Raw genomic sequence first — 17,427 nt, forward strand, 5'->3', positions numbered from 1 at the left:
AGGTTTTGCTGTCTCTTCCTAAAGCGCGTTACATGTCTGCCAATATTAATCTGTCACTTTTCAGCTCACTGGTCTGGGCTCATCACGTAATTCTTGCAATTACAAAGTAAATCTTGAATATTTTCATATGGCTTTCTAATGCATCCACAGCTTTGAGCCATCTTTGTAATATTTTTTCCATAGAAGCCAACACAGTAGTTGAACAGGAAAAAAAATATCAATATATTAGAATGGTAAGAACGCGAATTCTGGTCCTCCTGATTATTAATCCTTGCAAAGTAGAAACCTATTTTTGTCTCTCAGACACATTATCCCCACGGCTGTAGCACAACTTGTTAGCAGTGCTTTCAGACCATTTTGTTGAAACTTTCCACGTTTTCTACCACTACTTTATTTTTTCAAATTTACATCAGACTGAAAGTAAAAGCTGGCTCTTGATCTGAAAGAAAACGATATATATGCATTCTCAGTTCACACAACGACAAGCAAAAACCAACCACATCCTCTCACAAGACATTTCAGAGAGGTTCACAACTATATGGATCTACAGATGACACTACTGAATTAAAAATTATTTTAGGAGTTGGTTTGTTTTTTTTTCAATTAAAACAAATAAACCAATATAGATTTGATACCTTTCATTTTCGTGTAGCTGCTCACCTCCCTTCTTCCAGGAACACCTGGCCTTGGGGGAAGCTTTTGGTTTGCATTCAAAGTCAACTGTGCTGCCAATCTGAACCTGAATCATTTTCTTCATTGGGTTCCTGGAAAAATCTGGAGCAGAAGCTGAAATAGGAGAGAAATACTGACAGTGAAATAAAGCATCTTGAATTATATTAACGACACTACTATTTAGCACGTCCATGACACTTCTCAGCTTCCAAGCATAATTAAAAACACGAATGAATTAGTTATTTCAACCAGATCTTCCATTGGACAATTATGCATTTTTCTTCTTTATGCTGGTTAAAAACAAAAAAAAAAAAGTAGATGTTTCAATTTTGCAAAGAAGCACGCACCTAAGATCACGTTGCCTTCACTGGAACTGAAGCTCACTGGATACAACATGCCTATCTTCACTACACCAAATTTGAGCTTACATGACTTGTCTAACTCCAGTGAGAGCAGTCAACATCAAGTCTCATTAACACTCAAGCAATGTGGTGGATTCTACTTTTGTGCCAAAGTACGATGATGGATCACACATATTAAATGATAGAAAACTACAGCACAGCTCATTCTGTATTTGCACAGGTTGTATGAGCTAACAGTTAAAAACAGCACATGGCTTCTATCTATAGCAACATGGAAGTTCGAAAGGAAATTCAGGATTTTAGGAGAATGAGGCTGAGGGAGCAGTCTGCCGATCGAGTGTAACCTCATACAATATAAAGGGAGTAACTCATGCCCAAAAGCACTGCTCTTGTAGGCTTAGTTTTGATTTCAGTCTTTCTGTGTTGGAGGTAGAAATTACACAAGCATATCAATGCATATTGCAGTCTGCAAGTTCACTTTTTTCCTCAAGTAAATTGCTGCCATTTATTCTAGACTCCCACACACATCATTTGAATGACTGAGTGACAACTTCTTGTCCCCTCAATAAAGGAAGGCTGCCACAAGAGCAGCCCACTGCACTGCTCTCCTGGGAACACCAGAGGCTCAGTGCAGAAGGTCAGTGCAGCTGACTGATGTGCCGAGCCAGGGCTCTGTCCAGACCCTTGAGAAGTCTTCATGTCCAAGCCTGTATCCAAGCCTCTGTATCTGCTCTTTGCCTAATTAATTATTTATCTGCGTTCTGTTTTAAAGCAATGAATGATTGGACTGCAAATACTCTGGAAACAGATGAGTAAACTCCTCTGCACTGCAGATAAAAAAGATAATAGGTTGACAAAAATGTTTAATTCAACAGCATCTGAGGGAATTATAAAGCTGAAACCATGAGGAGGTGGAGTACTGGGCAGGTGGACGGTGTGAGGAGAGGGAGAAGGAGGGCTGTGATTTAATAAAAGGAAAAATCTTACCTACAACCCTGAGCTCCGCACTCGAATGGATGACACCATGTTTATTTTCAGCTATGCACTGGTATCTGCCAGAATCTGTCAGATTTAGATTCGATATTGTAAGTGCACCATTTTCAATCTGGATCCTTCCCTGAATAGTAAGAGAAATATCTTTACTGATGATGTATTTCCCGTGAAAATTTTAAAATGAGTAAGAAATTCAAATAGGACAGCATCAACGTGACAAACGGGGCAGACGTAACAGCACACACGTAAGAACAGTTCTAAAATAATTCATATGACAGCACTGAGATTTGGCAATACAGTGCATAAAATCAATTCTTCAAACTTGCCCAGTTTCACAGAGGCTTTTTGTTCTCAAATACCCTCGCATTTCTCCAGAAATGTGGACATCATACTAGGAAGACGAGAGCATCCAAAACACACAGATGGCACTGGCATTTCACACTATTTAGAGATTTCACACTTGCCATTTGTTAATGAGCTCTCTGTGATGCTACGCAGAAAAAATTCCAATAGTCATTAAATGGAAGACATATTTAAGTGCCTTACAGCTGACAAGGCTATGGAATGAAGAACAGGATGCTTCTCGACCTGATGATTCCTGGAAAGCTCTATGAGTTACAGTGGGAAGCGACTGCTTTGGGATGGAGTGATAGGGATTGGTGACAAGAGGAACCAGTGACAAAGACAAATCCAACAGCTTCTCCTTTGGGGAAAAGTAATAATGATCACAAGGACAAACGATTTTCACAAAAAACATTTTCTGCTTTTCTGGAGCAGCAGTGCCAAGCAGAGGTCCTGCATAAGGCTCATCAGGTTTAATATAACAGTACTCACTCTGCCCTTTCTGCTACGGGCTCAAACTCACAGCTGGTCCCAGTGAAGGGCAAATCCAGCTATCTCCATAAAGCCAACATAGCTCAGCCCCCTCTGTGATGGATCCATTCCCAGTTAATTGCAAGTTAGACAAAGCACAAAACAGTCCCTAAAAGTAACAAGCTTTAATCTCCACATCTTGATCCTATTTCTAGCATCCTGAGCTCCTGTTGTTCTTCCTCCTTACAAAGGATTCATTTATGGGGAAGGGAAGTTAAGTGGAATAACCACAGCAGGAGATTTTTGTGGAGCAGACCCAGCATGAAGGAGGATTATCACAGGAGCTGAAGACAAATGATCACGATACACAAAGAACTCTTCTTCTGCTGTCTCCCTGGTGCCCACCTTCAGTGAGTTAGCCCTACAGTGCACAGCCCTCAAGCATTTCCACAGTCATGCTTATTCCCTTACATCATTCCTTCAAGGCTTGACACCAGTGCTCCAAGCTGGAGAACTGGGAAATCTGAATGAGAAAAGGTACTTTTGTACTTATGAGGTTAAAAAGCACATTACCTCAGTGACTCCATATAATTTAGTAACAGCACTCTTAAATCACCAATATATTTTGTACTCCATCACAGAACTTGCCCACAAAACAATACCGTTCCTGTTAGTGTGCATGCAACTATAACACCCTGAATGCTACGAATTGTTTTTCAGTGCTCAGGTCATTTTCCACAGCCATCCACTGAACTCACTCGAGCAATCCTTTCTTCAACTCTGGGTGCCAATGCTGTGCGCAGAATTTGAGCAGTCCTGACAGCAGTGGCCAAGGGCAAAATGCCCTCCTGCTACAGGCTACTGCCCCTAGTTTACATTCCCAATAACCTGCATTCAGCAGTTTTCTCAGTGCACAGTGAGAACTAAAATCGATACGGGTACCTGGTGGTTTTCTGCACTTCTGATCTGGCAGACCTGCTAACTACATTTTTCCCTGTCACCAAACACATGACTTTCCATTAGGTTAACAACAGAATTAAAACAAATACCGATGTTACACTACTCTTTATCTTTCAAACAACTCAATTTCTGCCATCTTTTCCTCGAGAAGTTTGCAAATGCTTTCTTATTACCTTTAACAAAATTCGAATAGCAAATGTAAGACAATCATTTAAATTCTTTATCCCCCATTTACAGTTGTTAATCTATAATTTTAATTAACTTCCTTCTCCAGCCTTTCTTTATATAATTACTTCCATGGTTCTACCATTGCTCTTTAATATCCTTTTAGCTGAGTTATGTTTGTACAATGTAATTTGTCCTTGTGTTTCAGATATTGCAGCTTTAGATGTTTCTATCTGGATGCTCCCGACGAACAAACATGGAAAAGTATACAAAATCTCAACTATCTGGACTATTTACATGGACTTTCTGAACTCTCATTGCTACATGAGGCAGTGCTAATTTTGTATACCATTGTGCTCTTCAGAAATGAATATTACCTCTACTGACAGCTGGTCTCCATTCTTCAGCCACCTATATGATGGTTTCGGCTTGCCACTTGCTCTGCAATCCCAGTATAAGGTATCCTCCACGGCAATTTCAGTATCTTTTATCATCTGGATCCAGTGTGGCTTTGCTGCAGATGAAATATGTATCAACAAGGAAGACCCTAAATGTACCACCAGAGCCTCTCACTGGTTCCGCTTCAAGTCACTAATGAAAGAAATTACTCACTGTTCCTTCTAAATATTTTTATTGCAAGTAGTAAAACAAAAGGAAATTGAGATGATATATCACTAAAGCTGAACTAGTCGAACCAATATTAAAATCACTAATTCAGGAGTACAATCAACACAAATTTAAAAGTGAGGTAAATGTAAGGCAAAGACATTAGCAGGATTATTGGAATTAAATAATTGATGCAGCCAAACCATCAAATTAATGCTGAAGAGAATCTAAGGATCTCTGCTTCTGGATAATCTAAGCATATTATAATGAGGCTAAGGCTATACTTTGTTCCTGCAAACAACAGCAAAAGCCACATAATGTACATGAGAGGCAGCCGTGCAGGTAAATATTTACAACAGTATTTTCTTTTAGCAATACTTCGGCTACTAAATTGAAAGCATCAACTTCTAAAACATAATAGATATTTGACATTTAATCCTTTATTTCCTTAAGTACAGACACTAACATTCTCAAATCAAAACAAAACAGGACAACACAGTGATATAAGAAAACATCAGTATTTTACAGATGAGTGATGGAAGCACCTAAGGTCAGATTAATTCCTGTTGCACTTCCTACTACAACAGTGTTATAGCAGCAATTAATTCAGACTAGGGAAATTAATGAGTCGCCTATGGTCACAAGGGAAGTCTGCAGCACAGCTGAGAGCTGAACCTATTCCACTGCCAAAGGAACAAGACCAGCAGATCATCATTTGGATGAGGACTGGGATTCATTTCACTAAAAAACATTTGTTCATATAAATTCTCCTTATTTTCAGAACAGCAGTAAGATCTCAACACAGTCACATACTGTACTGAACTTCTTGACTCAAAGGATTAACACTATTTATGAATAATAGTCAGGATTATCTTCTCACAGAAAACTGTACTACATTTGTATTCATTTAGATACTAACTTAGGAGGCTTTGGAATTTGACCAGTATTTGCTGACAGTGAAACCTCCTGATACTCCTTTTGTTTTGCAGTTATCTTATGCCACATGAGCATTAATACCTTGCACTGATTTTGAGGTTCATGTATTTTTTACACTGTCTTTATCAAGGTCAGTTGTAGAAGACAGGATAACCTGATCTTCGTGTCAGACAGACATACTACGCCTATTTTACTGATATTCATGTTGGTTAAATATTGAAAGTTAACATTGCTACACTGGAGTTTAAAAATAGAAAAATGAAGAGCCACTGTTTTATCTCACACTGCCACTAGGAGTACTTGTCCCACATGTGTCAAGGGAACGAAAACTCAAGCTTCCACATCAGCACACTTTCTGCACTTTGCATACCTAAATATTTATGCAACAAGCAACAGTACTTGAATTATTGAAGGATCCATACATGTGCAGTATTTCACATCTGCTGAGTATCTCCACTTGAATGTAGGTTAACTGTAGCCTATTTTCAAGTTCACGATCTTCAATTCAATTTCATTTGAGAAAAGAACATGGACTACACTGCAAATTTGCATTTAAGGACTTATTGTATTAGCCTCCATAGGAGGGCACTCCTAGTTCTCCAGGGTGTATATGATAGAAGAATGGCAGCAAGAGCATCGCTCAGAAAAGAAATGAACACAGCTTCAAAAGCCACTGTGTGTGAAATTCATGGTGCTTGATCATTTGCACAAGCGTTGATGTAGACCTCAGTGATTTCCTTGCGGGAAGTTCTTTGTCTCTTCCAATTAATGACCAAGGAATCCAGCAGAAAAACAAATACTCTTTTCAATCTTCCGCATCTAAAAGTCTCTAAAAATGACTGTAGAAAAGTTCAGAAGTTCTTTGAGAAAAATAATTCAACTAAATTCAACTAACCAGATCAAAATTGAACAGACAGCATAAATGGGGCAATTACAACTGGAAGTATTCCATGCAATGCTCTGAAACTTAGCAGAGATGTCCACAGTGCAGCAGTTGAGAAAACAGCAGACAGAAGGCCACATGTTAGTAATCTCCAGTTCCTCTCAGAAGATAGATATTGCTCTCCAAGCCCAGCACCACCCTCCTCATCCAGCCTGCTCAATTGTACCAGAATGATTCTGAACAAAAATTCCTCTTGAGGTCTTGTCACCATCAGGCAAATACTACCTGCTTAGAACATCTGGCTTCATTCTGGAGATGCTAACTCCTTATCTGTGCTCCTGTAGGACTTGGTATGAAGCCTCGTCCTCAGCTGTTGTGTTGGTTTGGTGCATAGCCATGATCTTCCTGAGGTCACCACTCCTCCTTCATCCTTAAGCACAGAACAGGCAAATGGGCAACCTATCTTCACTGAGATGAAAAAGACAGGATGTCCTGTAAGCTGTGAGGCTGTAAGTTACTCTTAATGGAGTTTGTAGCACACTGTGTAAGATCATAATAGGAGTCTGTGCTGTACCTGCAGTTCTCTGGAACTCACAGTGCTATCTCCATGAAAGATGCGGAAAAGGTTCCCTTAAGACAAAATACTTGTAGGTAACTGAATTTCTAACCAATGTCAGCCATCAGCATCATGGTCAGTTAGCTGTAAAGGCACCAGCCTATATTTTGCTTCAGTTGTTATTGCCTCATATATCCCTTGTAATAACTCACAGTCCCACAGGCATGAAGTAATACAAGTGTGTAATTTGATAAAATTTAGCCTCGGTGACAGGGAGAAGACTCAGTCATCTTTTCCTGGGGTGAATACAACCACCATGTTCTTCCAGCTCATAGGCCAAGCAGGTGATCCTGGAGAAAACAGCTGTTACCTCATTAGACCCAGGGGAATCCCCTTAGGCCATAAGGCAAGAAAGACAATTCTTCTTTAGATTTTTAAGAAATCTCTTTATGTTGACTGTTCTGGGGTTTGGTGAGAGTGAAGACCAACTGCAATGAGTGAATGAGCTGAAGCTCCTGGAAGCAGTGGCTGGAAATTAAAGCTTTCCAGAAGCTGTGCTGAGATCCAATTTGTAAACAATTTGAGGGTACCTCGCAGAGTCCTCAGCATCCATGATGCATGCCAGCAGGAGTATTTAAATCTGACTTCCTTCAAAGTAGACGCTCCCATAAAAAGCTCCTTTTCAATCCTCTAAACCACAGGAAGAGAATGAGAACATTCAGGAAAGGCAAAGCTTCAGGACCATGATTTCCGTGCTCTCCCACGGAGTGCTGCGGATGCCTTACCTCTGCTTGGAGGCAGAAGACTACAGGATGGTCCCTAAATTAAAGCTACGCATCAGATGCAATTTGCTTATACATGTCTTTACTTTGAAAGCTACAGAATGAAAGGTGATCTAGAAATCTCTTCTGAAAACATCTTAGGATAGCTCAGCAGTCGGGCAATAAATCAGAGTCAAAAGGCACTTTCCATAGTTCAAGAAAAGGAGGCTACGAAGCATTCTGGGAATTCACAATGTTTCGCAAAAACAGAAAATATAACCTCTGTTTTTCAAGGTAGTACCTCGCTGAAAGGCAGAGGTGACACTCATACTGATGACACTCATCCTGACGCCCTCAGCAGTGATACAGCAGTGATCAGCCTACCTTTAACTCAAAGATTTAACCAAGCTTAAGTATGGATAACTTTTTTCTGATAAAACAACCAGACCCAAAGAAGCATGCAGTAACTTCCATTCGCAGATACCTGAAAACAAGTTTCTTTGTTTGTTTGGTTTGGTTTTTTTACCTCCATACGTATGCTCAGAAGCATTCACTGCACTGTTAGGAACCATTCAGTATGCCAAGAAAGTTGAACAAAGTACCTCTGAAGCAAGGCAGTTAAATTATTAAGTCAATTAAGCTTCAAGTTAATCAGTCAGCACTTCCTCAATGCTATTCAGCTGTTTACAGTTCTACAGCCAATGATATGAGGACCTCCCCCATACATTAGACAGTCAGGACAAAACCACTGAACTATGGTGCTCTTCCACGTTGAAGAGCAATGTGTCTCCAGTGTAATTTGGGTGGTACATTCTCACCAATATGTCAGTATTTTTTTAATGTGTATTTTGTATTTTATATGCTGCTATTTATTACTGGGGGGTTTGTATTTACATAAAATGGAAATCCAGCCAAGTGAACAGCAATGGCTGCTGCTATAAGCAAGCAGAAGTGACCTTGCTGGCCGATTCTGACCACCAGCACGATTCACCTTTGCTATTCGGTCCACTGCTGCAGAACAGAAGAATTTTTTCTCCCTGTTAAACATTTTACCTCAGTACTGTCAAGCATGAGATCCGTTAAATCAACACGTGCTAATTAAGAGTATTTTTCTTTAATTACCCTTTAAATTAATTGCTTTACATATCTCTGCCATGTTACATGTTGTTTAATTGGATCTTAAAATGCAAAAATGTAACCATTTTATTTATTCTCATTTTTCCACGCTATGAAAAGTCATGGACTCTTTCTTCTTCTAGTATCTCTTTATGGAAAAGGGTAATGACAAATGAATGTACTACTGAAGTGAAAGCAAATTATTTATATATTCAGGTTTTATATTAATTCATAGTTAGATAATCTCATCCTATATTTAGCACATTTTGAATTCCACCGAGGAGAAAAATGTCATTAAACACATGTTGGAATTGCACAGGGGACAATGAACTGAACATTTGATGTAGGGCTTTTCTTGATAAAATCCTTCATGAGGAAAAAGGAAGATTAATAGTCTGTTAGTAATGTTATGAAAGAAGTCAGAATACGTTTTAGAATATCTATCTGAATAATCAACTCAGCTATGTCTTTAGATGTAACTCTAAAGTTTCACAATGAAACTAGAAAAATACAGAACTTTTTTTGCTTTTTTTTTTAGTTACAGAAGCACACAGAATTACCAAACTCAAGCATAAAATCCACTTTGAGGCAACTACTGTGGGCACGACTGAAGTTGAGCCTACATTCCAGTGCTTTATGACTTCAATGCCTCGACTCATGATGGGAAGAAGTAGAGACAGGACAGCAGAGTAAACACAACTGACTGTTAAATCAAACTTCGGCACTGAAACCCCCAACTTTCAGAATTCAAGATTTGCAGTTTAGAATCATAGAATTGCTCAGGTTGGAAAAGACATTAAAGATCATCCAGTCCAATTGCAACCTGACCATACTACTCTAACAGCTCCCTGTTAAATCACAGCCCTGGAATGTTTCAATTACTTCCTAACAAAGGAAAAAAGTATTTCCCGCTTTTGTTTAGGACAGGCTAATGTCTCATTTGCAAATAATCTTTAAAATCTGGAAAGAAAATCCTGTATTTTTAGTCAAATTGCACCATTTTGCTTATATTTTTTTTCATCTGTGAAGGGATGGATTTTGCATTTTGTTTCACTAAGACAACACAGAAAATGTTAACCCTAACTCCTTTTAAAGCTTTTTTGGGAATCCAAATACCACAGCTACAGAACACTATTAAACTACAATCAGAACAATTCTCCTAACTCTCAAAGAGTTGTAAAATTATTTTGTCCTGACTACAGAATTGTTGGTATTCTATTTGTAAAAAAGAAAGCAAGTAACAAAATAAGAAAAACTTAATTCTGCAGAATGGGTTTCATTAAGCAAAACAAGCAAAATAAAACAGTTGGAGTAACATTCATGCCAATTACAAGCCTTATTTTCTTCAGTCTAAAGAACCATATTAGGGATGCATCTAGGACAGGCAGACATTTATAGTGGAATATTAACTCTATTCAAGGTTTCAGATCCCTTTCTGGGTTTGTAATGAAGATGTTCACACGGAGCATCTGCAAATCACAATTCTCTCAGAACTGCAGCTCACTTGCTTTTATTGATTAGCAACATCTTTTATTTGAGATCTGTGCCCTTTAATGACAGAAAAAGAACTCTGGAAGTAGTGCAAATACTTCAAAATCACCCACCTTCATAAATACATTGGAAGAACTAATGAACAAACCAATTCTGGTTCGTGCTTTACAGCTGCTCTGATCCAGAGCTGCTGTAAGACTTGTGAACCAAATTGACGTGCAAACCACAGCTCACTTCAAGCTTTTGAAACAGCTTTATATAAGCCATTTAATGAAAAGTATACTGCCAAGTTTAGAACTGCAGATGACACTGACAGAGAAAGCATCTTAGCTATTTCTTCCTACGTTTTCTGATACCTAAAAGACCCAACTATAACTAGCATATGCAAAATTTAGTGTAACTATTTATTTGGGAATTGGAGGGGAATATTTTTTCCTTCCACTTTATAACCTGCTTCTTAAATTAAAATCATCATTGACTGAAATCTGCCTTACTGCACTGTTCCAGTAAACAGTAGCTTCCCATAGAAAGAACCAAGTGGCACAGTAGGTGCGTGCCGTGCTTTTCCACAAGACAGAGAAATAAAATCTTTGCTCAAATATTCCTACACGATGAAAACATTCCAAAGCAAAGCCTGAATCAGTCTCTAAATTGCCATTTACCTGAAGAAAATTAAATTTGCAAAGATCTGGCTTTAACAAAAATTGTCAATTACCACTTCGTTGCAAATCGCTCTAGCTTTAAACCACCACCATCATGCTTTGCTGATATTCATTTCACTCTGTAGCCTTAAATGCACAAGAGATTGTCAGTTTTCCAGCAATTAAATCCCCTATTATTTCATTTCTTATTCTAGAATATATTATCCTATTTGTTTATTCTTTAAAAAAAAAAACAAACCTTTTTTTTTTTTGAAAGCAAAGAATTGGCAATATCCATCAATAACCTTCTCCTAAAGGAAGATAAAACTGTCATTTCCTGAAAATGTGAGGCCTATGCAGTCCCTTGAATAAATCTAATCCACTAGAAATTTACATTTTCACCCACAGACCAACAAAAAGTATTAAATATATACATATATCATTCCAGCATTTTTCTAAACAAGCACAGTCACTTCCTGCAGTTCTTTTGAATGTGGACATTTACCGAAAGTGTTATGCAAAACATTGGTGAAGAAGTTACCTTCTTTCTCTGCAAGAGGCCAGCAACTTTTATGAACAAATTTGCAATAGCATTGTAGAAGCTGCAAACCCCAAACGAATTGATAGTGGTTTATATTTCGTGTGTAAAGAAGGATAGAAGAGAGGGAGAAAGAAAAAACTTCCTACCATAGTAAGTGAGACGACCTCTTGCAATGTTTTTTCCTCTTGAGTTTTCAGTAATACATTCATACAGTCCTGCATCCTCCTGCTGGAAATTAGGTATTTCAATCATGCCATTGGATTTCCTTAGCTTTATTTTGCTTGGAAATGGCATACCATCAGTTCTTCTCCAGTTAATCTGAGGCACGGGGCTAAACAGAAAATAATGGGATTTCATTAAATAACTGTGCTGCAAGTACTTGATTGTAAAAATTAGGTACTTAAACTAATATGCATTACAGCCCTGAAGTGACTAAAGCTTGCATTAAAAGTAGTATTCATACTGTACATGACAGATGGTCAGACAGCATGGTTACTGATTTGCATATGCTGTTCTGTTCCTCATGCTATTATTTATGGCATCAGATTTTTCACGAGTATCTGAACGTTCAAAGACTTGAAAACTTCCAGCAAATCACCACTGGCCTCCCCTGAAGACAGGAGAGCTTTACCAGTGTCCTCAAAGGAAGGGGAATCAAGGCGAGCCCCAGGTTCCATCCTAGAAGAGCCATTCATTCTCTGATAGGCAAAATTTCCCTTACCTAGCTGGGGAGCAGAAGCAATAACATGTGATTAAGTTACCATTCTGGAGTTTAAAATTATGGACAAAGCTGCCTGCAAATAAACTGCAGAGTGGTTACTAAATACATTTACAGAAACATAAATGCATTCTCAAATCATTTATGAAGGAGAAAAAGATAGCAATTATGTGTGAAATGTCATTGAGAAGAGGAATGCATTTTAATCTTGATTTCAGCTACAAAAGAAGGACAACATTAGAAAAGCATCAGGTACATTTAACAGTGAAATTCAGTCCTAATTGTCACTGACTTCAACAAGAGTCCCTTTATACTGAGAAAGCAGAGCTAACTCAAAGGACATCTGCAAAACTCACTGATCTTGTTCAAGAGAATCTGAAGTGAAACATAGATTCCTGCACTGCAAACATGCACATTTTAATACCAAACAACAACAGAAGTGTCTTCAAGGCTCTTTCACATCTTATTCCAAAGCAGTAAATATGATGGTCAAAACTTGATCTTAGGAGAAGACTACTGAAAAGATGGTGCTAGATGCCCACATCTGTTGTGCAAATGAACTCCAGTACACTTCAGCCTTGCCGTATGGGTGAAGATGAGAACTTACTTTCCTAGTGCAAAGCATTCCAGTTTCACAGTTGAGCCTTTCGCTGCAGGAAGCGTCTCAGGAAACTGAACTTCTATTTTGGGCTCATATTCTCCCATCACACCTATGCAAGACAAGTGAGAAAAGACATTTTTTCATTTTTCAAGCCATCGTTCTCTAAAACACTGAATAACATGACATTCAAAATTTATTTCTCTTGCGCTCCATTTAGAAACTCACGCACAATGACCTTACAGTGAAATCGCTGTCAGATGTAGCAGAGGAATGCACAACAAAAGAACAGTTTATCTTCTTACAAGCAACCAATACTCTGAGACTGCACCAAAGGTTACACTGCCACAAAAAAAACCATCGACTGGAAACTAGCTGTTTGTAACACGGTGAAAGTAGTGTTATTTCGAGACTGGGAAGAGGAAAGCCATACCATCAGTGCGCAGCACGAGAGGAGTTGGTGACCCAAGGACCTGGCTGTTTGTCACAGTGCTGGTCACGACACAGGTGTAATTTCCCACATCTGAAGGCTCCACTTTGGCGATGTAGAGGTGGCCGGTCTCCTGAGACACAAATCGCCGGCTGTCCTCTTGGACAAACGATGGATACTCATTGAAGATCCAAGCAAACGACAACTCTGATCAGTTACAAAAATAAAGATGTTTGGTAAAGTTGGTTTTTTGATTTTTTTTTTTTCCTCCCCCACATTTTTATCTTCATAGCTCTTTATTTTACTGCATCTTGTAACATTATTACATATAATATTATGTAACAGGACCAGAGAACCAATGACAGAAAAAAAAGCACCAAAGCATCAGAAACAAGCAAAACTAAAAAAGCAGATGGCTTCTTCAACAAAGCTTCCTGCTCCAGAAAAACACGAAAACAATTCCAAATCTTTTACCATAGAATCACAGAATGGCCTGGGTTGCAAAGGACCACAATGATCATCTTGTTTCAAATCCCTGCTATGTGCAGGTCGCCAACCAGCAGACCAGGCTGCCCAGAGCCACATCCAGCCTGGCCTTAAATGCCTCCAGGGATGGGGCATCCACAGCCTCGTTGGGCAACCTGTTCCAGTGCATCACCACCCTGTGTGTGAAAAACTTCCTCCTAATATCCAACCAAAATCTCCTTTGTCTCATTTTAAAACCATTCCCCCTTGTCCTATCACTATCCAAAAGTGATACACAAGGATCCTTTTTTTTTTTTTTTTTTTGAGACAGCAGAATTAGGCCACAATTTATTAAAAGGGAAATATCATTTATTATCTACAGCCCAGCTAGATACCTGAGAGAAACAGCACTGGCACATGCAGCTGAAAACAACATCCAAAGATCCATAAACACCTGGAAGAGCTCAGCACAAAGCAAAACTACATTTTTCATAGAAAAGTTTGATCTCGGCATGAAACAGCAGTTCTTTATGGACACTTTAAAGGAAAACTTCACTTGAAAAGATAAATCGAGGAGATTGGGCATAAATTACATGTAATTATTTTTCTCTGAATACCATTCTGAGCTGTGCAAAAACCCCTTCCTGTGAGAGGCCATGTGCCTGTTGCATTCATATCCTATAGAATGAAAGGAAATTAATTTTTAATGGTTTCCCAGGCAAGAAATAATTTTTCACCCAAGTGCCACTCAGCTGAAAGTTTATGAAAAGATTAGAGCTTCTACAAGTGCTAATTGGAAACGATTATAGTTTGATTGACCTGCCTTGGCACTTAAGTGTCTTGTAGCACTTGCATTGCCCCTACAAAATGGAGATCATCCATTGGGTTTAATTTGGAAGTGCAGACATTTGGATGCAGTTGCAAAAAGAAGAGCAGGTATTTTCATAACTCCCATATCTGAGTGTGAACACGCAGCCAGGAAAGCATTAAGCCAACAGGATAATTTAACAAAAGGCAAGATACTGCAGATAAAAAACACTCAAATTAAATTATTAAAGTATTTATGGACTGGTTAATGTAAAAAGGGCATCAAATGAAATAGCTCATAATTGCATTTAATTTCCTTCTATCAATATTTAAACTCCTTCCATTACCATAATTTTGCTGGAACAGTGCATGTGAACAACTGACATTCTCAGTTATATTCTCAAGAGTTAAACTTCCATTATAAGGGGATTTTTTGTTGTTGAAAATAACCACTTATCCTTCTAGACTCACCACACTTCCAGTGAAACAATGCACTCCCCTAGAAGTTGCTTCCTATGTAAGTTGAGAGGTTGAATTTATTGTAACAAAGGCCAACACAGATTTGTTATGAAAACACAGAGCATTTACTGGAATGGGAAGGGAAACCCTGTGACAGTGTGACTTCAGCAAGATGCCTGAGATATGCCCCAAGTCTCCTAAGAAAGTTATACACATCCAGTCCACAACAACACAAGTCCTGTAGAGCTACTCTCCTGCCTTACAACAAAGACACCGAGATGCAGCGCCAGAGCCTTGCTGTTACAGAGAGGGATGAGGGAGCAGAGTGCAGCACTGAGGGGCACCACTGATGGCTCTGCCTACAGTCAGCACCATGCAGTATTCCATCAACCACAGAAAAACTAGGTAAATAAATAAATGAAGCGATGCAGCAGGTCTACAGGATTTGAAAGGGACCACAGCCTCTTTGTATGGTCTTACAAAATGGAAAAGGCTAGAAAATCATATTTTATCATAGCAGCGAGGGATGAGAGCAATTGTAAGAGAGAGAAAACTGTAGCACAAATTAGGTATCAATGCAGGAACATTAGAGAAAAAAAAAAACAACAAACCTCAACTCATTTTCAGCTTAATATCAAATTCTGACTTCCAAAAGACAACAGTATGGAAAGCCAGGCTTTATCAGGTCTGGTACTTACTTAGCTACTTGCTTTGATGAACTCAAAGTATTATTTTATTTAAAAACAAACAACATTCAACAGAGATGGCCACGTCTGTATACTCAGCAGGAAAATAAGCAGCTAGATTTTGTCACCGTTATTCTGGGTTAGGCTGAGAATAAATTCACTGAAATCAGTCCTTACAGTTATGAAAGCCATGCAAACTGTATTCCAGTTCAATTAGATCCTTCAACAGCATGAATGAGCACTCCTGGAAACCTGACTTCCCATTACACATATATTTTCATCGACTCCATTAAAAATGGAGAGTGGCATTTCTTTCACCAGTGCCCCACAGCCACCATCTCATTCTATATTTACTGCATTTTACAAAACAGTATTCTGATTTTTCTCCAAAAAATTCACATTAAGCAACTTGTTCTGTGATTTATTTTGTTTACACCCTTTCCTTGTTGCACCTCAAGGGACATAAACTCACTTCCTTTCTGTCAATTACAAATTTTCAGTTGATTTTCTGTTATAAATGAAAGCAATACACCTCTCCTGGGCTTCCTCAGAGAACGAAGCCTTTGCTTTCCAATGCATTTTTTTCCTTATTTGGTTACTGTACATGGATAAGGTATTAGAAATTACTGTTATTAGTCATTTTTAATTTGTTTGCTACATCTTGGTTGGCTTCTACTATTTATTTAGTATTATTTGATTATTATTTACTGTACAGTCTACCACCCAAAGCATGCTCATACTGTTCTATGCACTCTGTGCACTTAAGGGCTCAATTAGAAAACATTTCATAAAATTGCCTGTCATTTTTAAACTATATAAGGTTCAACAATTAAATCTGCGTGACTGTCAGGGTCTGCCATGGTCATCTTCTGCCTTATGTGAGCTCTGAAAAGACACCACTTCCCATATAACAAAAATGAAATGCTGCTAAAGGTTTTTGGGGGGAGATCAGCCCCAGAAGTGTAGCAGCTTCTAACTGGGTTCTACATTAGGTCTTATGTTTACATCACTGCTTCTGGAAAAGAAAAAAAAAAAGGCTTTAAATTAAATTGTACCTTTTTGTTTTAAGACAGCAAGCACATCAGTGGGGAAACACTGAGTGGAAGTGGGCAGATTTTATTTCTTACAAACAAAATGTAAGAGGCAATACTGGTTTGGGGAAACCAAGACTGTAAGGAAATTCAGGATGACAGCAAAGCAAAAGCCTGGAAACCAAAATGCAGGCAGGCCTACGACTAAAGGAGTAAGATAATTCATAAAGCTTGGTTTGTACACTTAAAGCCTACATTCCGATGGTTATTTTCTTTGGAACTGCTCCTCTACACCTACTGAATTCACACCAGCTAGTTCCGTAATTCACACCTGATGAGATTTCTAAGACAGCCAAAAGTTAAAGATATGAATAATACTGTTATGATACTGACTGAAACGCCTTGTTTTCAAATTGACTGGGTTCTGGTTAGGGAAGTGGATGCTTTCATGCTTTCTATCCTGAAAATACAGCAATGGATGCTGCACTGCGCTGACTCAGCAACAGGTCCCAGCTCTGATTTTTTTCAGGTTATTTTATATCTGGTTGGTCTGCTGTTGTTTTCAGCAGATGATGTCTCATATCAGCCACTAAGCTTAAAATCTGCATTATTTCATGCAGCTGTACAATTCATATTTTACAATATTCTGTAATAGAGACTAAGAGGAAACTGAAGTAACTTGCTATTTTCCCTATTAAAATTCTGCCTAAACCACACGATGGCATATGGCTTTTACA

General features: G+C 38.6%; 2 protein-coding genes across 3 annotated transcripts in view; both read right to left on the reverse strand.

The window, feature by feature from the left end:
* The window catches only part of SHQ1 (SHQ1, H/ACA ribonucleoprotein assembly factor), a 1,172,872-nt gene that overhangs the window by 451,774 nt on the left and 703,671 nt on the right, over nucleotides 1-17,427 (reverse strand). The gene's annotated exons all lie outside the window — the stretch shown is intronic.
* The window catches only part of LOC128078621 (contactin-3-like), a 122,864-nt gene that overhangs the window by 21,224 nt on the left and 84,213 nt on the right, over nucleotides 1-17,427 (reverse strand). For both annotated transcript variants that reach the window (XM_052679011.1, XM_052679012.1), the window contains exons 4-9: nucleotides 13,246-13,449; nucleotides 12,822-12,924; nucleotides 11,643-11,827; nucleotides 4,343-4,479; nucleotides 2,022-2,151; nucleotides 636-786 (exon numbers count right to left, since the gene is read on the reverse strand). In XM_052679011.1, coding sequence (XP_052534971.1) covers nucleotides 636-786; nucleotides 2,022-2,151; nucleotides 4,343-4,479; nucleotides 11,643-11,827; nucleotides 12,822-12,924; nucleotides 13,246-13,449 — 910 coding nt within the window. The remainder of the gene's footprint in view (nucleotides 1-635; nucleotides 787-2,021; nucleotides 2,152-4,342; nucleotides 4,480-11,642; nucleotides 11,828-12,821; nucleotides 12,925-13,245; nucleotides 13,450-17,427) is intronic.

Source organism: Tympanuchus pallidicinctus, unplaced genomic scaffold (genome assembly GCF_026119805.1).
Source record: "Tympanuchus pallidicinctus isolate F22 unplaced genomic scaffold, pur_lepc_1.0 scaffold17, whole genome shotgun sequence".
NCBI classification, from domain to species: Eukaryota; Metazoa; Chordata; class Aves; order Galliformes; family Phasianidae; genus Tympanuchus; species Tympanuchus pallidicinctus.